Source organism: Sphaerodactylus townsendi, linkage group LG04, assembly GCF_021028975.2.
Source record: "Sphaerodactylus townsendi isolate TG3544 linkage group LG04, MPM_Stown_v2.3, whole genome shotgun sequence".
NCBI classification, from domain to species: Eukaryota; Metazoa; Chordata; class Lepidosauria; order Squamata; family Sphaerodactylidae; genus Sphaerodactylus; species Sphaerodactylus townsendi.
The window spans coordinates 31,435,848-31,462,663 of NC_059428.1; the positions used below are offsets into that span (position 1 = coordinate 31,435,848).

The 26,816-nt window shown below is 44.0% G+C and overlaps 1 protein-coding gene across 3 annotated transcripts in view; it reads right to left on the bottom strand.

Annotated features, from left to right (window-relative positions):
* FLT1 (fms related receptor tyrosine kinase 1) overlaps window positions 1–26,816 on the bottom strand; it is a 122,797-nt gene that overhangs the window by 14,952 nt on the left and 81,029 nt on the right. For all 3 annotated transcript variants that reach the window (XM_048494633.1, XM_048494632.1, XM_048494631.1), the window contains exons 16-24: window positions 23,232–23,338; window positions 20,714–20,849; window positions 11,530–11,634; window positions 10,667–10,780; window positions 8,846–8,934; window positions 6,227–6,380; window positions 5,781–5,878; window positions 3,925–4,047; window positions 253–364 (exon numbers count right to left, since the gene is read on the bottom strand). In XM_048494633.1, coding sequence (XP_048350590.1) covers window positions 253–364; window positions 3,925–4,047; window positions 5,781–5,878; window positions 6,227–6,380; window positions 8,846–8,934; window positions 10,667–10,780; window positions 11,530–11,634; window positions 20,714–20,849; window positions 23,232–23,338 — 1,038 coding nt within the window. The remainder of the gene's footprint in view (window positions 1–252; window positions 365–3,924; window positions 4,048–5,780; window positions 5,879–6,226; window positions 6,381–8,845; window positions 8,935–10,666; window positions 10,781–11,529; window positions 11,635–20,713; window positions 20,850–23,231; window positions 23,339–26,816) is intronic.

The following is a 26,816-nucleotide window of genomic DNA, read 5'->3' on the forward strand; positions in this document are numbered from 1 at the left end:
GGTGAAAATGAACCTCCTCTGAGGCTTCAGAAAGAGCAAGTAAGGAGCCTTCTGTACAGAGCATAGAACAGACTGAAAAGAATCGTACTCAAGACCATAACAATTCTAGTAAAAACAATGAGTAAACCATACAACATTTTCTTAAACCACCTTGATGTACAACATTTCATAGTGCACTGGACGTGAGTTTATTTTTGCGGATCTTAGGATATGGTAGATTAACTTTTTTTAAAGAAGGTGACTGCTACTTACCTAAAGAAAATATTTCCCACAACAGCACTCCATAAGACCAAACATCACTCTTAGTACTATAGATTTTATCAAATATAGACTCTGGTGCCATCCATTTGAGGGGCAGACGGGCCTGTAATAAAATCAAAGATTTTTGACTGGCCAGGGAACTCAGAAGTTAACTTGTCAATGCATCTGTTTCACAATTAGATTTAGGCTGCAGTCCTAAGAACTAAGTCCTATTGATCTCAATGGGACCTATTTCTGAGTATAATAGGATTGGGCTGCATGCCATTAGGTTTCTCCATGAAGACTGATGGATCCTATGTAGAAAGGAGAAAATGTAACCTAGATCAGTGGTTCATAATGGGGGCCAATGGAGGATTTGGAGGGGGGGGGAGAAAAATTGGAAAAACGGGTGGTCTTAGTAAGAAGAGTTGGATTTATATCCCCCCCTTTCTCTCCTATAGGAGACTCAAAGGGGCTTACAAACTCCTTTCCTTTCCCCTCTCACAAGAAACACCCTGTGAGTTAGGTGGGGCTGAGAGAGCTCCGAAGAACTGTGACTAGCCCAAGGTCACCCAGCTGGCGTGTGTGGGAGTGCACAGGCTAATCTGAATTCACCAGATAAGCCTCCACAGCTCAAGCGGCAGAGCGGGGCATCAACCCCAGTTCCTCCAGATTAGAGTATACCTGCTCTTAACCACTACGCCACTGCTGCTCCTTAATGAATATTAACCCGAACATAAAATTGCCTCTTCTCATCAATCGCAAGGCTTACATTAAAAATCGGACTTCAGAAACTCTCATGAAAAGCATTTGATTACAAAGAAAATACTTTATGACATTTTATTAAAAGTTTAGAAAATATTTTTAGATTTTTCTTTTGAATTGTTTTTGTTCAGAACTTTTTCTGATTTTTTTTGGTTCAACATTAAATCATAGATTAATTTTTTTATCATAAAAACATTTTATAGGTCTAAATACACATTTTCTTGAATCTATCTTCTTACTACTTTTTATTGCCTTTAAGCTTATGTTTCATTAAAAATAAAACACCTCATATATTTGGGTGGGACAGGCGCATCAGGTCATGAAGCTGCCTCTGTTTAACTGTCACCCTTAAATGTTTGTGCAGCCTGTCTGTCTGTGGTCTGAGGGCTTGGTATGAGGGCTTAGAATGTTCGTGCAGATGAGCAGAGATAACAGTAAATAGGTAACACTGTTAGGTAATACGAGCGGAAGTGAAACACATACACACTTTGCCGTGTGAGACGTCAGGTGGGGTTCCCCCCCCCTCACACGCAGGTAACTTTCACTCTCTGTGCCTCACCCACTGCTACCATACAACACACAACCAGATCATCCTCACACACCTCACTCTGCCCTCCCTCACATCCAAACATCACTTACCCACTTCCTCACCCATATTCGCCACAGCTCTCTTTTACTAAAAGCAAGCTGGAGTTTGCCTTTTTCTTCATATAAATTCCGCGGGGTGGGGGCGAACCAATACTACTGGCTCTGCTTCTTTTGCACGTGGCCCTTTAAGAACCCAGGGAGCTGGCATCAATCCACCCTGCCTCTGCTGCCTGACTGGGATAGCATCCTTGCCCCAGTTCTGCCTTACCCAAGCCAGGACTGTGCGTGTCAACCAGCCTCATGGACAGTGGGATTTGCATTCTGGACAGATCCGCTGTGGAATGGAAAGGGTTACCTTATACTAAAAAAACAAGACAGCACCATATAACGATGTGCACTGAAAAGGGAAAGAGGGATTCCATTTGACCACCCCAAAAGGCTATGCTGGGGATCATTGGACCTGCATGGACATCTGTGTGGGTTCTGATGAGAAGGACAATTGCCACAGCAACGCGTGGCTGGGCCCGCTTGTGGGTGTGGGTGTGTGTACACACATACACATATATATACACACACATATATATACATATTTTACACACACATATATACATATTTTACACACACACACATATACATATATATATATACACATATATACATATGTATATCTTCTAAGTAGGTTGGGGAGATTTTAGAACATAAGATTTTATATAGAAAAGTGGGGTATAAGTATTTAAATACCTAAAATGCAAAGCCCTAGGCCATGTAAACCCCAAAATTGTAGGGAAACTGTAATATTGTCTTTTAAACAATCACCCAGCTGTGGAGTGCCAGAGAGAGGTGGGGAAGCCCTCTCCAGAGAGTCTATTTTGGGCTTTAGTCAATGCCCAAATACAAGCCAAAGATATTCTAGGCAGCTTTGTTCATGAGCACAATAATGATGGTGAGAAAGGGCTAGAGGTGTGAGCCCTTGGGCATGAGCCAAACGATTCTTGGCCTGCAGCTTGCAAGCTACACAGGCCACTTTGCCTCTCATGGTGGCCAGATTTCCACAATACTTCCTCCCTCCAGAGCATTGGTGTCAAACTTGCAGCCCTCCAGATGTTATGGACTACAGTTCCCATAATCCCCTGCCAGCATAAAGCTCCAGAGAAATAGGAACTCTGGAGGAGAGAGCAGTGCTGCATAATGTCATGGTATCACTTCTTGGTACATAGCCAGAAGCAACAGTAATGGTATCATGCAACATTCTAGGAATTCTCCAGATCTCTATGACAAATTTGGGAAAATTTGGTAGATTTGAGAAATTCCTAGAATGGTGCATGATATGTTTATTTTTGTTAGTATATTAGGGTTTTTTTTAAATTTGGAAACTTCTTTTTGTCAACTGCTTTGGGTTCTTCTGGGGAGAAAAGCAGCATGAAAGTGATTAAATAAAACATACCATCACTCTATGTCAGGTAATGCTGAGAACAGGTGAACCCTGCCATGTGTGTAAATTACCCAGTTCAAACCAATTTGAGATTTAATGATCTTCATTTATTCTGCCATTATCAGAAGAAACAAGGGGAAAGGCAGGGAACTGAAGCCCTGTCTCATACTCAGTAAGTACTCAGTCTCATTTTGGCCTTTGAAATTTTACCAAGCGTTTCGTGTATACTTCCAATCTTTCTTCATTGCACAAAGGACTCGATTTTTTAAAAAACAAGCTCAATATTGAGATTTCCAGAATGCTAAATTCTGCGCCCAATACTAGATTGAATGCTCTGGACTAGGTGTGCATTAGTTTGCTCTGTTCTAGGGATATAACTTCTTAACTCTTCCCAGGGAGTGGCATTATTCTCAGGCAGTGGGATTATTCTCAGCTTCTGATTAAAGAACATGAATTCACATGATCTAAGGGGAGCCCCACAAGTGCCTATGGGTCCCGGAACTGAAGCAATAGCTCCTGGGGCCTAGTTTTGATGAGCCCCGTCTGAAATTTAAGCCCTGCTAAGTCCCGATGAAAAAAAGGCAAACTCCCACTTTCTTTTGCACGAAGAGCTAAAGCCCTTTCTCAGCTTCAGCTTTGGCAAGGCTAGCTGTGGAGCAAATATAAACAAGTAAACTATTCAAACACCAGCGCCTGGGGAGCATTTCCGAGCATTGTTGGGGAGGATGCAAACGGTCCCTGTGTATACAACTCATCTGGATTGCTCATCTTCACATTCAAAAAACCCACGATTTCTTTCAGGGTCCTTTTAAGTACAGGGAATGTAAACATTTCGAGAACATTTTTGCAAGCAGTTCAGTCCGATAAACAACAGGTCAAAGAGCAGCCTGCTGACTTACGTCGCCTTTTCTCACATAGTCAGGATTCTTATAAATATCTCTTGCAAGGCCAAAATCACAGATCTTCACAACGTTGTTTTCAGATAAAAGGATGTTTCTGGCTGCTAAGTCACGATGGAGGCACTACAAGAAAACGGTTGCACAAACTCACTGCGGTTCCTTAATTCTTAGCACACATCTCTTGAATCTCTAACGATTTTTCACTTTTTAAAAATTGCTGCAGTTCATATTTTCTTATTGAGCTGGCCTAAAGGTTACATATAATTGCAGCATTTAAATGTGAGGCCCCTTTCCACAGAGATATTTTAAATAAAAGTTGGTTTTTATACCCCAGTTCAGCCATAAGTAGTCTCAAAGCGGCTTACCAAGGGACTTTCCCCACTTACCTTAAGCCCCGTGCTACTCTCCTCAAGTAGCGCGGGGTCCCCTGGCACTCCCCATGACAGAGGCGGCGACAACGCAGCCGCCCTGACGCTGCCGCTGTTGCGCCCCTCAGCGCACGTCATTCCTGGCGCTCTTGTAAATGGCGCCTTTTGATGACCCCGCGGGGTCGTGGGGATGCCTGGGCGCGTGCCAGAAATGACGTGCACTGAGAGCAGCGTGCGGCATAGCGGGGGGCATGGTGAGTGGGGAAATGCCCCAACTCCTTTCCCTTCCTCTCTCCACAACAGACACCTTGTGAGGTTGGTGGGGCTGAGAGAGTTCTGAACCAACTGTGCCTAGCCCAAGGTCTCCCAGCAACAAAGCTCATGTGGAGGAGAGGCGAATCAAACCTGGATCTTCAGATTAGAATCCACCGCTCTTAGTCACTACACCATACTGGTTCTCTGTGACAACTCAAATAGATACATGGTTAATCTGTGAAATATTACTAAGGGATGTATCACTGTTTTAGATTCTGCAGCTAATGTAACTTGAAGCATATAATAAAAACCGAAATGATTTGGGACTTCTGTGTTATGGTATTATCCAGTTGCAAGACCACAGTTAGGAAATTTCAGTAGCAAGGCCAGTCAGGAAACAGAATAAGGAAGTAATGGCTGTAAAAGCACCATGGTTGCAATCTTATGGTAATCTTGTGACAGGCTTGCTTTTGATTTCTGCTGATTGTGCCATATTAACATATATGGTGGAATGCTCTATCTGATGAGTCTTGTGGGATCTGTGGGACCTTAATCAGTTCCACAGAGCCTGCAAGACAGAGCTGCTCCACCATATGGTTGAGGTGGCAATGGTTGTCTTCATTGGCCTTCCCCCTCACCATCCAGCATTTGTCCTGCCATTCCCTCTGCTAGGAGGAATTTTTCCATCCTCTCCTTTATGGAACTCTTGAGCTCACTGATAGTGTCTGACATCTGAGTTAATTGTAGTATAGATTTTAAACTGAGCTATTGTTTTAAAAGTTTATAGCATTGTATTTTACTTGTTTGTATATTGTTGTGAACTGCCCAAAGCACAGAAGGGGAGTGACGGTATGGAAATCAGATAGATAGATAGATAGATAGATAGATAGATAGATAGATAGATAGATAGATAGATAGATAGATAGATAGATAGATAGATAGATAGATAGATAGATAGATAGATAGATAGATAGATAGATAGATAGATAGATAGATAGATAGATAGATAGATAGATAGATAGATAGATAGATAGATAGATAGATAGATAGATAATGAGGCTTGCACAATTTGTGCCCCATTTATCCAGACGGAGACTGCCCACCATGCACTCAACTAACCAACATTTCTGTTAGTCAAGAACTCCTAAAACAGAAGGGGCGATACAAAATGCTGTCTTCCAGTATTACCATCAGTATGCTTCTTGGAAGCCAAATGCTTAGGAGGACACCAACCTTCTGAGATGACAAGAACTCCATGCCTCTGGCCACCTGGAAACTGTAAGAAATTAGATCTTCCATGGTGAGGGGCCACTTGTAAAAATCATCAGCATCTGAAATGAATCCAGTGCATAAAAGATCAACATGACTTTGCTCTGTCAGCGCATCATGTGCACTCCAAAGAATGTCTGCAAGTCAGTTTGCCAGTCAGAGGAAAAAAAATACTTGCACGTTGCTGAGAACCTCTCCCAAGGAAGAGCCCACTAAAACAGTCACACACTTTCCTGTTGAATTGTGTAATGCTCTAAATATACTTATTTTAAACTATCTTTTCTGGGATCTGAGTATCTCCCACGGATGTTTACAAGAGTGATAAATGGAGAAAGAAAATGTCAAAGATGCAGAGTGTGCTGTAAAAATATCACCAGCCGCAGACAAAAAAGGAAAGAATTAATACATACCCTCCTCTTCCTCATCACTCAAACTTTTATCTTCCAGAAACCCAGAGCTTGCTAAGCTCTCACTACTTGGGATGCTCTCCAGCCTCCTGTTTTGAACATCGATCGGCTCAACATCCTTCTCCCCTGTCGTCAGCTCTACTCGAACTGATGCATCCTTTGAAACCAGAAAATAAATCATTTTGGCAAAGGACCACAGGATAGAGGAGACAAATAAGATAACAGAAATCAGTGGCTGCATCCAGCCAGAGCTAAGAATGTTTTGTTTCACTGGTTAGAACAAATGTGAGTGCCACCTCCAGCAAAATCAACAGGAGAGCTTTGGCTCCACAGTGCCACCAGATTTTTGTGTGATTCCATTCAATCATCCGTGGAATGCCTTGGGAAGTTCAGTCACTCCATAAATTAATGTTCACCTCTGCAGAACATTCACTTCCTTGGAGATGATCCGGACAATTGAGCAAAGCTATGGAACGTTATCGGCCAAGGAAGCCTGTCTGGTCATTTCCCCTTAACTCCAGGTTGTGGGGCTGGTTCTAGTAGGGGTGAGGGGGGGGGCAGATGTGCTGGGTGGCAGGCAGAAAGGGGGTTGCAGCAGGAAGGGAGAGACCCTGTTGCCCAGAAGAAATGGCTTGTTTTGCAGTGTGTGACCCCTCTACCCTCAATGAATCTGCTGCTAGGAGATGCAAGAGGCTCAGTTGCTCAGCAAAGATTTTGCATCATGTGCACCCTCCACACCCAATGAGGCTGCTGCTAGGAGGTGGGGGTGGGTGGCTCAATTGCCCAGAATTGGTGGCTCATTGTGCAGCATGCATGCCCTCTTCCCCTGATTAGGCTGCTTGCTAGGAGGTGGAGGAGGTTCAACAGTTCAAAAGAAAGGGTCTGTTCTGCCGCACGTGCACTCTGCTCCCCCAAATAAGCTACTGCTAGGAAGTGGGGGGAGGAAGGGAGGAGATCCTGAGCCTCAAATGGGAGCTGCAACCCTTGGTCAGCAGAAACTTTGGCAGTTAATTGGGTGAGACTATGGCGAACAAAGAGGAGAGGGAGCTAAAGGTTCCTGAGGAGATGTTCAAAGATGCCAAGTTCAATGAAGTGGGAGACATAGATCCTCAGATAACCTTTCCTGGCCTTGCTAATCTCCCTCCTTCCCCTACCTGAGGGACACTCCGCTCTCCCATTTGCAGGACCTTCCTGTTCCTTGTCTTTCCACCTCCTCCTTTCAAGGACTGTGTGTTGACAGTGGTTGCGGTAGGTTTTGGGCATGTGGGACTTATGGGGCAGGAGGCAGAAATTAGGGCACTCACAGGGGGAGGAGAGTTTTGGAACTGGTGACAGTTGAGGATGCCTGATGCAACCCTCTCTCCTCTTCCCACCCTCTTCCTTGTGCTCTGTTGAGGGGCTGGAAGCCCTGCAGCACCCTGGAGTTGAATGGGGCAGAGGGAAAGTAGACAAGCTCTTCCCTTGCTTCCCCACTGCTTTAAAACTGGGAGCCACAGGGAGATCTGCTCCCTCATCTGATAGACTTGGCCTTCCCCAAAAAGTCTGATTTTACTTCTTGTGAAAGAGGGGGTGGAACAAGAATGCCAGTCCTGTTCACATGTGCACCATCAAGTCACTTCTGACTTATTCATCAATGACCTCTAAAACGTTCTCTCATTAACAGCCTTGCTCAGGTCATGCAAACCGGCGGCTGAGGCTTCCTTTATTGAGTCAATCCATCTCATGGCGGGTCTTCCTCTTTTTCTACTGTCTTCCAAATGTTTTCTCATTAATATATGCACCATAAGCAGGTTTCTGGGAGATGCAAAGTTTGTAACACCCTCTAAGGAGGTGGGTGGAAGGATATTGCCCAGCACTGTGTGCTGTGTATATTTCTGTGAAAAAATCCTAGCCTGCAGTGGTGCATTCCCTAGGGTACAGCTCTATGGAGTCTATTATGGAGATGGGCATGGCTCACAGTCACCCCACGTGACTGGGCGGGAAATTGGGGAGCGCCCCAAAAGGCAGTGCTCTCCTGTGGCCGCGGGCACGGGAGGCTGCCGCACTGCCTTCTGGGGCGCCCCCCTGTTTCCCGCCCTGTGACAGGGCGGAAAAAGGGGAGCGCTCCAGAAGGCAGTGCGGCAGCCTTCCAAAAATCGGGAGATTTTAAAAAACCCCACGGGACATGGGACAAATTGCTTAAAAGCGGGACGTCTGGTCACACTACCTATGTGTCACAGTGGCCACGAGTTTGACTGGTGGCCACCAGCACCATTTTACTGAAGAATCTGACCGCATATAAAGCAGCAAAGGTTTTACATGGTTACATTCTTCTGTAACATGGGATTGATGGGCCTGGGTCAAACCTGTGGCTGCTGTAATGAGCTACAGATTAATCAAACAAACAAATAGCAAGCTTTGCTGCAAGACTCTCTGCGCCCTTGCTGTGTGATTCTAAAAATAATTTCCTGGGAGTAACCCTCATGGAGTAGATTTGAGTAGGATTCCAATCAGACTTGCTCACGATTTGCTGTCTTGATTAGTATTTTTTTTTTTGCCTTGCTCAGCCACACAAAGCCCAGGAGAATTCTCTCATTAGGAAGAAGGTCGAATGGAAACAATGGGGGCAATTGAACTTTTTACCTTGTTTGTGAGGAAAAAATTCCTCTTGCTCTTCAAGTAGCTTGATAAATTTCCATATTTGCAATATTCAACAATCACCATTAGTGGCCCTGTGAACGAGAGCAATACACTTGTAGTGTTCAGTGCATACTTTATATTTCTTCATTCCTGTGTTTGAAGGCTAAGATAATTTAAATAATTTAGAACAGTGGTTCTCAACCTTTCTTCATTTGCATATTCCTTGGTAATCCATTTCCCATATTAGCAAACCTATTATGTAATTTTTTTCATGTATCCCCAAATGCTCTGGCGCATACCCCTGTAGGTGAGCAAACCCCAGGTTGAGAACCACCCATTTAGAATATCATTTCTTTTAAAGAAATCTATGTTGCTTTCACTTTATCCCAGGCTGTGGTATTTGTTTCCTCTTTTCTTTCCTGAAAATTAATAGGGCTGTTTGATCCAAATTAGAATGCAGATCCATGATTCATAAATGTATTTACACCACACCCCATCAAGACAGAATTAAGGTGAAAGAACTGTCACTGCTAAATACAATAATATTAGAGCTGTTTTATGTGCCAGCACAGTAATATTAATAGCCCATCTTACAAGCTGTTTATTTCACAAAGAAGTAGGACACATATTTTCTATTTATGTACTTTATATCCCACTTGTCTTTCCAATGGTGACAAGTGGTATATAAAGGAAATAAATAAAGGCTAGCCTCCAAGTGGAACCTGGAGTTCTCCTTAAATTACAACTGATCACCAGTCCAGACTACAGAGATAATTTGCCCTGGAAAACAATGACAACCATGGCAAACATTTTGTGGCTGACTCCGCCTCATGGGGCAGTCATTTTGTTGCTGCCCCTACCGCGCCATGTCAGAATTCCAAATGTGCCCACAGGCTCAAAACGATTGGTAGACCATACATGAAATTCCTGCCCATTTCTTTATTTTATTATTCTATTAAAATATGTATACCCAGCAGTCCTCTGTGGTCCAACTGTTATTGCTTACAAATAGTTGGAGCATCCCCAGCTAAAGCCAAAAATAAAACAGCAAACCCAGAGGCGTAGCTCCAAGGGGACGGGGGGTGCACAACGCACCAGGCGCAAGCCCCGGTGGGGGTGTGGCGATGGTGTTCTGGGGGCATGGTGGAGGTGTTCCGGGGTGGGGCGTGGGCGTGGTAGGGGCGGAGGATGCACCAGTGCACAGGGCGGTTTTCCCCCTTGCTACACCTCTGAGCAAGCCCCAAATCAGTCCTCCCTGCCCCCTTAAAAGATGCCTGTCATTCAAATCCCTCAAAAGTGCTGACAAACAGACAGGCCTTGCTATGACTCCTGAAGATCGTCAAGGAGGGGGCTCAGGGAGACCATTCCACAGAGCCAGAGTCACAACGGAACAGCTCCAGGCTCTGGTCGACCATCAATGCCAAATGGGCCACTCTTAAGTGATCAGAGAACCAACAGACGGCTGCCTCATGATCATAGCTGGTAGACAGAGACAAATGGAAGGAGGCAGTCCTTCAAATTCTCATTTCCATAGGCACTGCCCCAAAATCTCCAGAAATTTCCCAGGCTAGAGTTAGCACCACAAAACGGGAACCAACTTTGGCTTACGTCACTCTTCCTTCCTCCATTTCATCCTCACAGCAAACCTGTGAAGTAGATTAAGCTGAGAGCCCTTGGTCATCCAGTGAGCGTCAATGGACGCTCCAGCACTCTAACCACTCCAACACACCAGCTACCTATCTAGTCATACACATAAAGTTCAGCTGAGCGCAACATTGAGAACTTAGCTCTAACAAATGGCTGCGCAGTGTTTAATCAGGGTACCTCCACTCTTTGTGCAAGCTCCCAGCAGATTCACAACGTTAAGATGATGACCAACATGGATCAGGATCTTCAGTTCAGTCATCAAAGCTTTGTACTCACTGGCTGTGGCTCCTTCTGCAAAGGCAAGAGAAAGTGTACACACACACACACACACACACACACACACACACACACACACACACACACACACTCAGGAAAAACTCAGGAAAAACTCAGGATCAAGCCCTATACTGGATATTTCTGGGTCAGTTCATTGCTTCACTCTTATGCACACATGCCCCTTGATAATCACCAATTGTGGGGTGTCAATCACAGAGACCTTTTTAGCAACTCTTCCTTGAAGAGCTGGCAAAAAAGTGTCACAAAAACATAAGAACATAACAACAACGCAGCTGGATTAGACCAGAGTCCATCTAGTCCAGCTCTCTGCTACTCGCAGTGGCCTTTAGGAGCTCACATGCATGATGTGAATGCAATGGCCTTTTGCTGCTGCTGCTCCTGAGCACCTGGTCTGCTCTAGGCATTTGCAATCTCAGATCAAAGAGGATCAAGATTGGTAGCCATAAATCGTCTTCTCCTACATAAGTCTATCCAAGCCCCCTTTAAAGCTATCCAGGCTAGTAGCCATCACCACCTCCTGTGGCAGCATATTCCAAACACCAATCACACGTTGTGTGAAGAAGTGTTTCCTTTTATTAGTCCTAATTCTTCTCACCAGCATTTTCAATGTATGCCCCCTGGTTCTAGTATTGTGAGAAAGAGAGAAAAATTTCTCTCTGTCAACATTTTCTATTCCATGATGGAACAAATAGAGCTCATGCTCTGAACACGATAAAGGACAACAAAATCGCGCTGTACCATACCTTTCAGCATCTTGACAGCCACCACTTTGTATGTGGGTGACTTTTTAATCCCAAAAGCAGCTGCTTGTATTACTTTTCCGAAGGCCCCTTGACCAAGTATCTTTCCTACATCAAAAACAAGCCAGTTTTTAAATTACTTATATATTACACACACACTGTTATATTGAACCACGCCCTAGCACAGCAATTCTCATATCTAATGTCCCACCGATTACTATCAAAAAAATTACACCCAACCAAAATGGAAACAAAAAGTCCACTTTCCCAAAGAATTACATTTATATGTTTGCAGGTATTTGGGTGCTGTGTGGTTTCCGGGCTGTATGGCCGTGTTCTAGCAACATTCTCTCCTGACGTTTCGCCTGCATCTGTGGCTGGCATCTTCAGAGGATCATGGTATTGTTCTTACATCTGCCATTTTAATTTTCAGGACCTAAAAAGGGTCACAAACGGACAATCTGCGGAAGGCCCTTGACCTTGAGGTTGAGGGAAAACAAATTCTTAAAAATTATGTTAAAAACCATGCATCCCTTTAGCAGTACACCTACTCCCAGCTGTGCACTGTCGTACGCCATTTTCAGCAGACATGGAGTTTCAAATGATCAAACACATGTATTGAAAGTATGAATGGGGTGGTGGGGGAAACATGAAAGTGGGGGATGACAGGGTTGCCAACTCCAGGTTAGAAACTTCCTGTAGATTTGAGGGCGGAGCCTGCAGAGGGAGGGGTTTGGGGAGGAGAGGGACCTATGGCATAATGCCATAGAGCCCACCCTCCAAAGTAGCCATTTTCTCCATGGGAACAGGTCTTGTATCATCTGGAGTTCACTTGTACTTCCAGGAGATCTCCAGACCCTACCTGGAGGCTAAAAACCCCATGGAACGAGCCCTTGTAACCTTTTCTGTGTCTTTTTAAAAAGTTGTAACAGTAAGACTGCCACAGTTCCTGGTAAAGGTGGTTTTATTCAAACTACACTCTGGTGTCATTTGAACCATCCCAATTATAATCACCTATTACAGTACAAAACATATCCCAACTATGCTGGACGGGGTATACTCCAATAACTGGAAAACATGGAGTAGACAGGAACTACCATCACTCGCCCATGCTTCATCCATTCATTCCCCTCATGGACACAGGAATGAACTCTGGTTCCCATAAAATCTTTATGAAGCTCCTGCCCAGATATGTTCCCAGACATTTTGGTGCCTGAGTCAGAAAACATCAGTGGTACCTCTCATAATTGTGGCAGTATAATAGTAATAACTGAAAACATACTGTCCCTTATTGACAACTTCAAAATCTGCTACTTGAAGTGTGTAATGCTTATGTTCATAAAGAGCGCTCAGAGGCTGAAACTGATTCAGCTGGTTTATTAAACTCTGTTCACAAGGTTCTGGTCTGTCAACTGGAGCGGTGCCACAGAAACCAGCTCTGGTGAGCTTCTTTTAAAGAGATAACTCCTGACAAAGTAGGCCGTTTAATCCATCCATTTGTTTGGGCTTGGCCTACTGCTGCCCATACTGCAAAGATTCCTTGTCCAGAGCTGCCTTCTCACTTTCCTGGGGGGTCTTTCTCTGCTCTGATAGAAAGGGAGTGCAGGGGGGGGGGGTATGACTTATAGAAACCTGCTGCTCTGGGGCCTTTAGGACCCACATGCCGGCCAGGGAAAAATCCAGCAGTTTTTAAACTTATCCTCAAGAAGCTCTTTTGTTAAACTGAGAATTTATTTGAATTTTGCGTCCAATAATAGCCCATTTAGAACACTGGAATAAACGATGTATAAATCTCATTCTGTCCTCACTAAATCTCCCCAAGGGTATTAAACATCAGTATATATGCCAGATATGTTTTCCATCTGAAGAATTTCAGTGCCATGGAAAACTCTCATGAACCTCTAATATTCTGTTTTCAGTCATGTTACATTTTGGTGCCAAGCATGGGCTTGTAAGCACTTGTACAGGATATATGGAAATTTTAAATCTTGGAACAAATTCTTCTCCCTTTATAAGCTACAAAAAAATCTTCTCCCCAGCAGCTTCAGAAGATAATCACCTACAGAGGAGTTATATTACAAGCGCCCGGTGCAATTCCTTTTCCGTTGTAACTAAAGGCAGATCTCACGTAGACATTAAGAAATTACAGAGGGATCACCATGATGTAGCAAGAAAAAAAACAGTCTTTTTTGGAGGGCACCTTAAAGGCTAACAGTTATATTGAGGCTAGAGTTTCCAAGAACTGGAGCCCATCTCATCTAAGACAAGTATTACAGTTACAGATTTTTTTTAGCTGTTAAGCAACTATAGATCTTTAAGATGAAATTTGATTGGGCCTTCAGAACAGTCAAGGACCCAGTTCTTGAAGGACTGTTTTTTTCCTACAGCCCCAGAGGTGTATCTAGGGCAGTGGTGGCGAACCTTTGTCACTCCAGATGTTATGGACTACAATTCCCATCAGCCCCTGCCAGCATGGCCAATTGGCCATGCTGGAAGGGGCCAATGGGAATTGTAGTCCATAACATCTGGAGTGACAAAGGTTCCCCACCACGGATCTAGGGCAAATGTAGCCCAGTGCAAAATCTGAGTTTTTCACCCCTTGTATAGACGGCCGCCCTCCCCCACCACAACCAAACAATTTTTTTTGCACCAAGTCTTGAAGTCAGTGTATGGACCCAAGGGGAAGGAGGAAGGGTGCGGGAGGCAGTTTTTCCACCCCCAAATGACTGAATGGCTGCAGCCCGGGGACATTTGACCCTATATATCCCCCTGGGTGGTATACCCCTGTACAGCCCCCTTCAGTGCCTACAGCCATCAGGAAAGGCTATGGTACAAACCTGTGATATTCTGCAGAAGCTAAAGGGACCAGGAGCAGAGTTGTTTCAGTAGTGGCACTTCCACAAAAAAACAAATAGGGTTACCAACCTGCAGGTGGGGGCTGGCGTCCCCCCAGAATTACAACTGATCTCCAGACCACAGTGAGAAAATGGCTGCTTGGAAAGGTGAACGTTCCGGCATCATCCCCAAATGAAGTCCTTCCCCTCCTCAAAATATGCCCAACTCAGGCTCTGATCCCAAACCTCCAGAAATTCCCTAATCCACAACTAGCAACCGTACCAAATATAATAAAACTAATATAAAAGATAAAGAAATACTTTTCAGCCTGTGGGTGAACATATTTAATCCTGACCATTTTTTAAGTCTAGAATTCCTGCTTGTTAGTTCAGGCTTTTACCTCCATCTCCAGTTCCCCCCAGTTGATCAAACTCCATGGGGGGTGGGGGGTGGGATGGGGTGCTAGAGGTGGAGATACAAAAACTAGAAATAAGAATAAAACAAAGCAAGAATAGAACAGTCCAGGTGAATCCAAAGGCTTCATATTAACAGCCAAACATAAAGTCTGAGGTTACACACCATTGCTGTTTATGTTTTTACTGAATTATTTTATTACTGTAAATGATTTTAATATTTAAGATGTTTTAATATTTTTATATTTGCCATCTTTGGGACCCTGGTTGGATGAAAAGGCAGCATTAAAATGTTTAAAATGAATAAAATAAATATTCTCTGTGGGACCTGATGAAGGCTCAGAGGCCAGAGGTGGATTTTGCAGCTATTAGACAACATGTACCTAGGGCTGTATACACCAGGTTGGGAAGTTATTAGAGATTTAATGGTAGACCTTGGTGGAGGGACTTCAATGGGGTATAATGTCAGTCTAACCTCCAAATCAATTCCCAGGAGCAGCAGTGGCGTAGTGGTTAAGAACAGGTGTACTCTAATCTGGAGGAACCAGGTTTGATTCCCTGCTCTGCTGCCTGAACTGTGGAGGCTTATCTGGGGAATTCAGATTAGCCTGTGCACTCCCACACATGCCAGCTGGGTGACCTTGGGCTAGTCACAGTTCTTCTGAGCTCTCTCAGCCCCACCTACCTCACAGGTTGTTTGTTGTGAGGGGGGAAGGGCAAGGAGATTGTAAGCCCCTTTGAGTCTCCTACAGGAGAGAAAGGGGCGATATAAATCCAAACTACTACTACTCTTCTTCTTCCTCTTCCTCTTCTTCTTCTTCTTCCTCTTCTTCTTCCTCCTCCTCTTCTTCTTCTTCTTCCTCTCCTTCTTCTTCTTCTTCTTCTTCCTCTTCCTCTTCCTCTTCCACTTCTTCTTCCTCTTCCTCTTCCTCTTCCTCTTCCTCTTCCTCTTCCTCTTCCTCTTCCTCTTCTTCTTCTTCTTCTTCTTCTTCTTCTTCACCTGCTGTTTTCTCCAGAGGAACTGATCTCTCTCATCTGGAGAGATCAATCATATTGCTGTGAGATAGCCAGGCACTACCTTGAGGTTGGCAACCAAACATGGACCTCTCAAGTTCATGATGTTCCGCCCCAGTTTCAAGCCCTGGAAACACTAGCAAATATAGTTTGGCTTTTTTTCAGAGCAAATAGGAAGCATGACCTTTAGCACAGTAATGTAACAACACAAGTCTAGCTTATTTGATCCATAGACGTCCTGTAGCTCTTCTGTTTTAAATTATTTTCAAATTATTATTGCTTTTAAAAACAGGGAGAAATGCCTTTCAACGAACGTAGGCCTCGATGACTTGAGTTCTGTAGCAAATGCTGGGGGAATGAGCTACTAAATATGTTTTTGACTTAAGCTGCTGAAGCTTTGGAGTGTATGGACAATTCAAAGACACTGTAGCTCGGTGGTTCTCAACCTGTGGGTCAGGACCCCTTTGGGGGTTGAACGACCCTTTCACAGGGGTCACCAAAGACTCTCTGCATCAGTGTTCTCCATCTGTAAAATGGATAAATGTTAGTGTTGGGGGTCACCACAACATGAGGAACTGTATTAAAGGGTTGCGGCGTTAGGAAGCTTGAGAACCACTGCTGTAGCTGCTATGGTGGAAAGACAATCCTGAGGGAGGGTTAATGGCCATTGTATGATCTGATTACAGCCCTCATGAGCAATGCTGAACTGCACATTTTTATTCAGGTACAATGCAATAAAATCTGCCTCTGTCTTTCTAGGACTGATTTGAATAGATTTGAAGGTAAGAGGCATGTGCTCAAGCAATGGTAAGAATTTAAAGATGGTGTTTGTGTGCATCTGTGTTCAAAACGGCATAGGACATGCAATGATCTTAGAAGATCTCAGAGCCCAAGGTGTGGTAATCGTATAGGTGAAGATGTTCATTTGTGACTTCTCGGCCCAAACCTTTTTGTGACTTAGAGGTTAAAACCCTCCATAACAGAGTGTTTGCTGAGTTAACACCCTGCAATACAGGAACACACAATCAAAGCACTCCTGACAGATGGCCATCAAGCCTCTCTTTAGAAACCTCTAAAGAAGGAGACTCCAACACACTCCGAGGTAGTGCATTCCACTGTCAAACAGCCCTTACTGACAGGAAGTTTTTTCCTGATGTTTAGGTCAATCTCTTCCTTCACCTTGAACCCATTACTCCTGATCCTAGTCTCTGGAACAGTAGAAAACAAGCTTGCTCCCCCACCAACATGAAAGGAAGAAGCAATGGCAGCTAAGCCAGTATTACACACACAGAGGATTGTAAAGAAGATTGGCCTTACGGGCATTTCAATCAATTACATGACAGGAGCACAATATGGTTTAGAGAGCACTCCTTTAGAAATCATTGGGAGTTTTTTTAAAATTCATTAGAGTTCACGGGTCTTAAAATGGAAATAAAATAGGTGGAAAGGGAAGACATGCCTATAATATCTGTGGGAATAAAAATACACTGGAGCGAAACTCCCCAAGAACATTTCATATTTGCAAGATAATAGCTGCACCAGCTGCCAAGGTCAATGAGAGGTTGGACAGACTCCCACGTAGTCGGGCCTTATGAAGGAGAGGGTTTCACAAGCACACTGTACCCAGCCATCTTTGCAGAATCTGGTTTTCATTCATGGTCACAACATTCTTTGTTTGTGCTATTTTTTCCACATTTAACTGATGGGATTAAAATCCGCTTCCATGTCAAGTTTCTCCCTCAGCTCCTTAGATGGAATAGATGTTGCTATACATTCTTGCCACATTTATCGTCTGAACCCCTGCTTGACTCAGTACCAGTGCTTATGGTCAAAGGGAAGATGGAAATGCATGTTTACAAGGGAGCTAGAAAACATGGACAATGTGGCATCTTAAGGTCCACCTCTTGCCATGTGAAGAAGCCCAAACACTAAAATCTCCATCTAAAGTAGTGTTGCAGGTGCCCTTTTTCAGCGAGGCAAAAGAAATGGCCACAAAGCACAGAGCCTTCTCAGTAGTATCCCCATTCTTCCCTCCCTGGAGCCACTTGTTGACACTTCTCAAGTTTTAGGTAACAGCAGTGGTGTATTTAAAGTATGGCAGGTATGGCACATACCTTGGGTGTCACTTGAAAAAGGGCTCCGTCCCTACTAGCCTGCCCACTGATCATAGCATCTCCTAGAATTGGCCTGCTCAAAGCCACCCACACCCATCACCCTCTGTGGCCGTGCCAGCGACAGAGGAAGGAAGCAAGGAAGCAAGCTGTGTAAGTGCCTCCGAATGCCTGAAGAGAATGCCTCCCACCAGCTCACCTTGCAGCCCGGCCAGTGACATCTGCAGTGCCGCCCACAGCCCCAGTCAGGGCACCCCCTTGACTGCCTCCATCACACTCCCAGAAACACCCCAGGAACCAGCCCAAGCCCCTCCCTTCCTCAGGCAGTGGGGACTGAGGCACACATGGGAAAGGGAATGAGCCCCTGTTTCTTTCATGCACTTCCCCCCAGGTAGGGGGTGGCCACTGGAACCAGTGTGTAAAGACTGGAGGATGGTTCGGAAAAAGACTGAGAAGAGGTGCATGAGGAACACAGGAAAAGGTCCTCTCCTCTCATTTCCGAATCCAGCCACCTGAAGCCAACGAGGTTGCTGTGGTCAGGGACCGGCACCTGCCTCTTCAATGCTCCCTCTTCTCTCAACCCACCTTCAGCCTCCAATTTCCTGGACAGCTCCCCTGAGTCCTCCTTTCCATGTGTAGTTCAGCATGTGAATGTCTGTCTTTTCAGCACTCTGCTAACAATTGTTTAGTGCCCTGGGGACCCCAAGTGCAAGGTTGCACTTCCTGTTACAGCGGCCCAATGTCAGGTCTTGCTGTGGGCACTATTTTCCATCGATACACCTCTGAGTAACAGGTGAAAGGGGTTCTGTTTTTCTAGCACTGATGGTTACACTACATCTTTCCAGTACAGTTTTCAATCACAACCCTGTTTTAATCCACACTGCTGTTCTCCTGTTGAATTCATCAGCTGCAGTGGGTTTCAGTATGTATCTCATTGCTTTTTAAAAGACTTAAAATAATTACTCGGGGCTTGTTTGTGTTTTAATTGTTTTTTACCATTGTGTTGTCACTGCTCTGTTAGCCTCTCAAAAGCAGGGCTGTTGTGTGTGTGTGTGGGGGGGGGGGGATTAGAGCAATAAAATTCCTAGGGCCCAAGTCAGCTGAAACTGGCAGGCCACTGCATTCAGATTGTAAGATAGTTCTGCCCTGCAGCCACTAAAGGCAGGCAGGACATATAGCTGTTGCTCCACTTTTCTTCAAAGTTTACTAGTGTGTGTGTGTGTATATGACTTATGGCCACCCAACAGGGTGATACTTGGTTTAGATCAGGATCAAATAGGAGGGACAGGTAGAATCTTTGTCCTGGGGCCCATAGTGACTCTCAGAAACCCTGCTTAGAAGCAGGGTTGTAGTGGTGGCATAGGGGTTAAAAGCAGCAGTGGCATAGTGGTTAAGAGCAGGTGCACTCTAATCTGGAGAACTAGGTTCGATTCCCTGCTCTGCCGCTTGAGCTGTGGAGGCTTATCTGGGGAACTAGATTTGCCTGTGCACTCCAACACACGTCGGCTAAGTGATCTTGGGCTAGTCACAGTTCTTTGGAGCTCTCTCAGCCCCACTCACCTCACAGGGTGTTCGTTGTGGGGGGGGGGAGGTAAAGAGGATTGTAAGCCCCTTTGAGTCTCCCTACAGGAGAGAAAGTGGGGATATAAATTCAAACTACTCTTCCTCCTCCTCTCCTCCTCCTCTTTCGCCTTCTTCTTCTTCTTCCACCTCCTCCTCCTTCTCTTCCTCTAATTGCTGAGAGACAGCATGAAATAATTTAGAAATTGATAATATCTTTCTCGAATAGCAAGATGTTGCAATGAAGGTGAGCACTTTCAGGAGTCAAGCCAGTCAAGAAAAATGCCTTTTAGATTCAAAACTGGCAGTACTGGCACTTATTTTAAAAGAGAGAATGGAAATGTGGAATAGATCGTAAAAGAATATCTTGAGCAAAACACCTTGATCCCTGTGCTTATTTCAGGCCAGAAATATTTTGAGGGCCATTTCCAACATTACTCTCAAAAATGCATCTGCAAATTGAGATATGTTAGAACTGCCGATGCCCATATTTGCTTGTGGCTGAGACTCTGGTTTGGCTAATTGCTTCCAGGATTCCAGGCATACCTGTACAGACCTACAATGTTAGAAGTTTCAGCACAGGAGTGACTTATCTCTCTGGGCAAAAAAGTGCTCACTTGTTATTCAATTCTGAAGCAGTGCTCAGGTCCATGCAAGGCAGAAGCAAAACTGTACTTATACTTTGTTCTCTCCTTCTGGATTGTAAATACATTCTGCAAAGGCCAGATGGAAACAATTGCATTGAAAGTTATTTTTAAAGCAGTTCAGTAACACGAAGACTGCTTAATGGAAGAGCTGTAACAATGAAGGGATGTAATCTTGATATTCAAGCCCTATTCAGCTGTTCTTCTAAGGACAAATGAATGCATGGGTGGGCTGGGGGTGGGTGGGCGGGGAGATGGAGGTTAGGTCAGGACTGTGTTTAATGTTCTCACACCTAACCCCCATGCCTTCAGAGATCCTAGGTGGACAGAACCCAGGCACAGAGGTTCTTGCACACACAGTCTAGAACCTCCATTCTCAGCAGACCAGATCACACACAGGAAAGGATAAATCATGTTCCATGAATTGCACCCTCAGGATGAGACTAAGCCCAATCAACTAAAATTTGCCTCCATTAGAATTTGAATCTACTTCCCAGTCAGCAAATCCATAGTTGAAACCAACGCCAGCATGCATCTCTTAGGAGAAACAACTGTTTTGTCATCAGCGGCCCAGTGTTTTCATATGATCATACAGTAACAAATATATTACCCAGTTTAAGCCTTTCCCGGGCAAATTCCCACTTGCTGGCATCATAAGGAAGTCGTTCACATTGTTCATCTAAGGGGACTTCTTCGGGATCCATTATGATTGATAAATAGTCTGTCTTTATTTCAGAGGAATAAGGCTGGAAAATAAGTGAAAGAATTGCCAAGTCACTGCAAAAGATACAACAACACCAGGCAAGTTCCCTGACTTTATGCAGGAAGATGGTAGGTTAATTAGATGTGACTCTTGCTCCTCTTGCCATATGGATGCACATTTCACAAAGTACAATCTGTTAAAGATGTGTCATGTGAACATTGCAGTGCCTTTATTCATTATGACTATGTTCCCACCACCTTCTCTCCTATATATTGCATGCTTGATTTCTTCAATCAAATCCATATGGAGACCTCCTCCGACAATTGCCATATGATTGAGACTCATGTCTGCTTTCGGTCTGCAGGGAAAAAAAATGATTAACCCCAGCCTCTAAAAATAGTTTTGGCAGGCCACCGTACAAAAGAAAATGCTGCTATATGTAACAAACCAGTTCATCTGTCAATGTTGTTGTTCAAAAACACAGCCAAATGGGGTTTTTAAAGTTGCATAAGACCTGAATGAAATCTGCAAAGCACTCATCGGCGACATTTTGTGTCCACATTTTTCAGATGTTCAAGAATTCATTTTTCCCTGCAGGCCCTTGCCTACGCAATCTGATTTCCCCAAAGTGAATCATTACAAATAACTAGAATTGTTAGACTGTTAGAAGGACTAAGGATGCATACTCCAGAGTTCACTTATTTGGACTGAGTCTCACAGAGACCAGGTATTAAATTCTGAGTAAAGAAGAACAGGATCAGCTTATATCCATGGTGGCGAACCTTTGGCACTTCAGATGTTATGGACTACAATTCCCATCAGCCCCTGCCAGCATGGCCAATTGTAGGGGCTGATGGGAATTGTAGTCCATAACATCTGGAGTGCCAAAGGTTCGCCACCACTGACTTATATCATTGGTAGATTTCACACAGTACAAATATAATGGCTACCAATCTTGATCCTTCTTGATCTGAGGTTGCAAATGCCTTAGCAGACCAGATGCTCGGGAACAGCAGCAGCAGCAGCAGAAGGCCATTGCTTTCCCATCCTGCATGTGAGCTCCCAAAGGCACCTGGTGGGCCACTGCGAGTAGCAGAGTGCTGGACTAGGTGGACTCTGGTCTGATCCAGCAGGCTCTTTCTTATGTTCTTATGTCTTTAGGACATTATATATAGCATTTTGGGGAAGAACTTCGCACAGCTTCCTCCCCCAAAATGACGTAGACCCATTATATTTCTCTCAACCCAGGTTTTCAAACCCACTAATTTAGCAATCTTTTCCCACAACCCGGGTTGAGGACAATTCGTGCCTGCGGAGCGAATGTGAGCAGGCAGGAAATGCTTTGTTTCGCCCACCCAATTCACTTCCATTCCTGCTGCTCACACCTGCCATTTTGTGAGCTGCAAAAGATTATCTGTGGAGATTCCGCATGGAGGTTTCCTCTGCTTGCAGCATATCTGTTCGCTATTTCACTGTACAAAGTAGATTAATAAAATTTGTTCAGCACAACGATCCTGTGCACGTGTGGTTTTCCCTTCCCCCCCTTTTTGAGGGAGCTGCCTGCAAAGTTACACTGACACAACTGCATACTTGTGTTGCCGTAGTTTCTCAGACAGCCCCTCAAAACAAAACAAAAGGAAAAATGACATGTACACAGGATCGCTGGGCTGAACGTACTTTGTAAAATTGACAAGCGCTCCGGGCAGCAGGCAGGGGGAAAGATCCAGTTTGGCTGAGAACTCTTGTGTTCTCCCTTGCTGTGGGAGCACAAAATCCAAAAACGGTTCTTTTTATGACATCCTAAAGATGTTATATTTATGCTGTGTGGACTCCACCTATGCTTTGGAGAGAAATGCAAAGATTGTTTTCTATGCTGAAGGGACTGTGGCTTTCAAAGACATTCAAATAAAATCAGTCATTTTGTTTGATTTGTTTGGAAATTCTATTGTTTGGAAATAAAGACTTGACCATTTATACTCTGTTTAAAAATGTGGATAGGCAATTTTTATATGGCTGCAAAATATTTGTAATGTACTGTCCTATGACAGTATTCTACAAATGGCAGAACTTTTAAAGTTTGGACATTTCCACTGATGTAAGCAGAAAACTCCTTGTGGCAGGGGAAAAGCCACGCTGATGGTAGAATGGAAGCATAGGATACAACCAAACATTCAAAGCTTTCAAATTATATTTAACCTCAGACAAGAAAATGTCCTCAGGATTGCAGTACAAGATTCCTAAATTTAGCTTGTTGTGTATGTTGGAAAACCAGGTCTCTTTAGCAGGAAGTAGTAGATAGTCTGCATAATGTATGTGCATCAATTATGTATTTCTAGTTAAAAGATACCATAATGGAGCATTTAAACATGGGCAAATGCCAGTTGGGAAACTGTGGGAGGTTAAGTATTGGTGTCTTGGTTCTTACCCTTTTCAGCTTACGTATAAAGAGTGTCAACAGAAGCCAGAAGAGTGTAGCTACCACGCAGGTGCACGTCAGTGTGATTAGTTCTACGTTTGAGCTCTCTGAAATTCCTGGAAAAACCAAGCAACAAACATTTTTCATAAATGGCCACTTTTAAAAAAAAAAAGTCTGGTCCTTTAAAAAGTTGGTAGAACACAGTTTAAAGCAGCTTCATCCTAATGACTTCACTGAACCTGCATTGAATTCCCACCGAAGAATGAGTTCATAGCAGAGGCAAGACATCAACTGGAAATTTTTCAGCACCAGCTTTCTCAAATGAAGCTCCTTTATAATATATCATTGCTATATCTCAGTGGGTCGCGACCCCTTTGGGGGTTGAACGACCCTTTCACAGGGGTCGCCTAAGGCTCTCTGCATCAGTGTTCTCCGTCTGTAAAATGGATAAATGTTAGGGTTGGGGGTCACCACAACATGAGGAACTGTATTGAGAACCATCTACTTGAGTATTGCCAATTCTAACAAATGACCACCCAACTCACACAGAGGTGTTTTCAAGCTTCTTGCATGTGGAATTCCTTTAACTGTAGGAGTCAGGGATTGAATTTGAGACTTTCTGAATGCAAAACATGCTTTGTGCCCTTGGTAGATGACCCCACTCCACAAACTACATGACCAGTTGGACTACAATTAAAACACTGTGCATAGTTGTTAACTTCTGTCAGGGCTGTGTATGTGACCAAACAGCACAGAAGTTTCAAGTAGTATTTAAAGCTAAAGTTGAGCTTCTGTGCAGGCATAACTTGGGACTGCATGTGTGCAAGTCAGCTGTGTAGAGATTCATTCCATACCTAAAAGCTCACCTAGGAAGGGAGGACAGTATCCATGTCCCTAGGAACAGCTGAGACTAATTTTCCCACTCAAATGGTCACATGCTTCAGTGGTGGTGCTCCCCTCTCCCACAGTTCCATCTGTGCTGCCACAAGTAAAGTAATAATGAAGAGAATGCACAGCAGGGCAGGTGGGAAGAAAAGTGTGCTTGCACAGGAGACAACTTGATGAACAACAGTATCAGGCATAGGCAACTCTGTTTTCATCTTCAGTCTTCTGTACAGTTCCACATTGGGATGTTGCCAAGCTCCTCAGGCAAGGAGGTGGGGTAAAATTCTCACTTGTGAAGTTATTGGAACCAAGATTGGAGAACTGGCTTGCCCACATCTGATTCTTTTCTCATTTGCAGAGCCAGTATATAATGCCTCACAAAGGTATCCACTAATGTGGCAGATCTGCAGATCTCAAGAATTGAAATTATTTTGAGGAAGGCTGCAGAAGAAACTTGTATTCTGATTGAATGGGCATGAACATGAAGGGGGCAAGGCAAAACGGCTTGGTCATATTATTTTATTTCATTGTCAATCCACTTAGACAAGGATTGATACAAAACTTCTTTTTCCTGGTTCAGAGCAGAGCAGCATAAAAAATAAAGAGTTTTTCTAAAAGGTTGTGCAATGGGGCATACTTTGCATCTAAAGTTTTAAAAATACTTTTCTAATAATCAGGGACAACGGGGAAGCATACAGACCAGTTCGAGGCGGGGGTGAGATTCAGTGGGCTGTGGGCTTGCCGCAGAGAGAACAGAAAGTGAAAGCGGAGCTTGAAGAAATATGTCCATACAAGAAATCCTGCAGTGACGCAAATTTGCTCCCATTGCACAGGAGATGCCTTGTGTATAACCAGCCATTGAGTGGGAAAATGCATCTCCACAGCTTTGAAGGGAATGTGCAGTCCCCCAGGTGGGTTTTTGGAATGAATCTCTCTGCAGCATGACTGCACGGAAGACCAAAGATGAATGAACAGTTTTAACTGTCAGGCTTTGACCAACATTCTGTCAGCTCCCATTGGTTAGGAAAGCCAGAACTTAACCTGTCCATCAAAGTAAGCAACATTAAAATAAACTATCAGTTTTGCATAACAGCAAATAAAACCAGTTCACATAAAAGAGAAAAATTTGTTCAGGTGTATATCCAATCCAGTTTTTATTCATATTAATGACACCCAATGGCTATTATGTTTCCTTCTCCTTAAGACAAACATTGGCTGGATTCCTAAACCTGGGTCAACTTACTTTGACAACTTTTCATTTTCAAATGTCAAAAAAGAACCCCTCCCCCACTTTAGTAGCAAAGCTGATACAGCAGAAGTCTTCTTTGCCTTTGTACATTTCCTGTCCAGATGTTCCTACTGAACAGCCTTGGTGGCCTGTACATGCTTGAAAGGAATTTCCTAATTCCTGTGAGACAGCCCCTGGGGGATGAAACATTAATATGTCTTCCTTGAGACGAATTAATCGCTCAACACTTGAAAGCCTTTAGTTCAAATTTCCTTTCATTTGCATGAGGCGCAGTGACGTCACAGTGACATCAAGCGTTCTGACTGGCTACTGGCACTGTAAAGTCAAAGACTGGTCAAGTTCCCATAGGAGAGTTGGGCATCCCTTCTTTCTGTAATAGTCACTTTCCTTTATTAAAGAAAACACGCAGAAAATTAAAGGAACTGGGTGAACATGGAGTAGGTTTTCTCCGCTTTTCTTTATTCTGGGACTAACACGCTTGGGAGAAATGGTGCTTATCTGTCTTTGCTTATCCTGGCACACAGGCAGCCCAATCTTGAGTGGGGGGGGGCAGCAGTTTTAGAAGCCAATGCAGGGACACACCAGTGTGCTTGCTCATGCCGCCAACATAAGTAGCACTTATAACCAGCAGGGAGGGCTAATTGAAAGATGGGCAGGAGGCACAGAGGTCCCACGGCACCGGACCCGAAAAACAGCCCAGTCCCCAGAGCTGCATCAGCTTCTTCCTGGATGCTGGCACAGCTGGTGAATTCCAGGAGTGTCCCAGGAGGAGGAACTGATATTAATTGGCTTCCACTGGGCTTTTGTACCAAGAACACTCCAGCATGGCTGTCTAACTTATGCCACAAAAAAGTGGCTAGATAGGGTTCTTCAGGCAGCAGGAGGGATTTTGAATTTCCTCTTGTCTGTGGTGCCCGGAACCATTTTGGAAGTGCTCCCTCCACCGTCTGGATTGTGCTGTGAAGCCATCTGAAATTCCTTGATGCAAAAGGATTCTTGGAATAATACAAACTGGAAGAACCTTACCTGCTATCCACCTTTGCCAGGCAGAGTGGAAAGTCATTTGCCACAGCAAACCTGTATGTTGTTCTATTTTTTCTTGTTTTTATCTAGCTGTAGAAATATTTTCTCCCAAGTTAAATAATGTCGGATTTCCTTTGCAATAAATATATTTTCATTTTAACTAACAATGCCATGTCTTTGGGGCTTTTACTCTTCGAGTACTTTTCAAGTTATTGTATTTGTTATGCTTGCAAGTTTGAAACTCAGGTAATCTGGAAGATTGAAGTCAGCTGAAGTTACAGCATCAGTGATGAACTGTGAAGAGGCAGGTTAATGGCAAACAACGAACTCCTGGAATTTTGTGAGGATTTTGTGAGCATTCTGGGATAACTGGTTGGGCTGTAAGGTGAAGCTGAGGAAAGGGGGAATCCCTGTGACATTTATTTGTTTGATTTGTA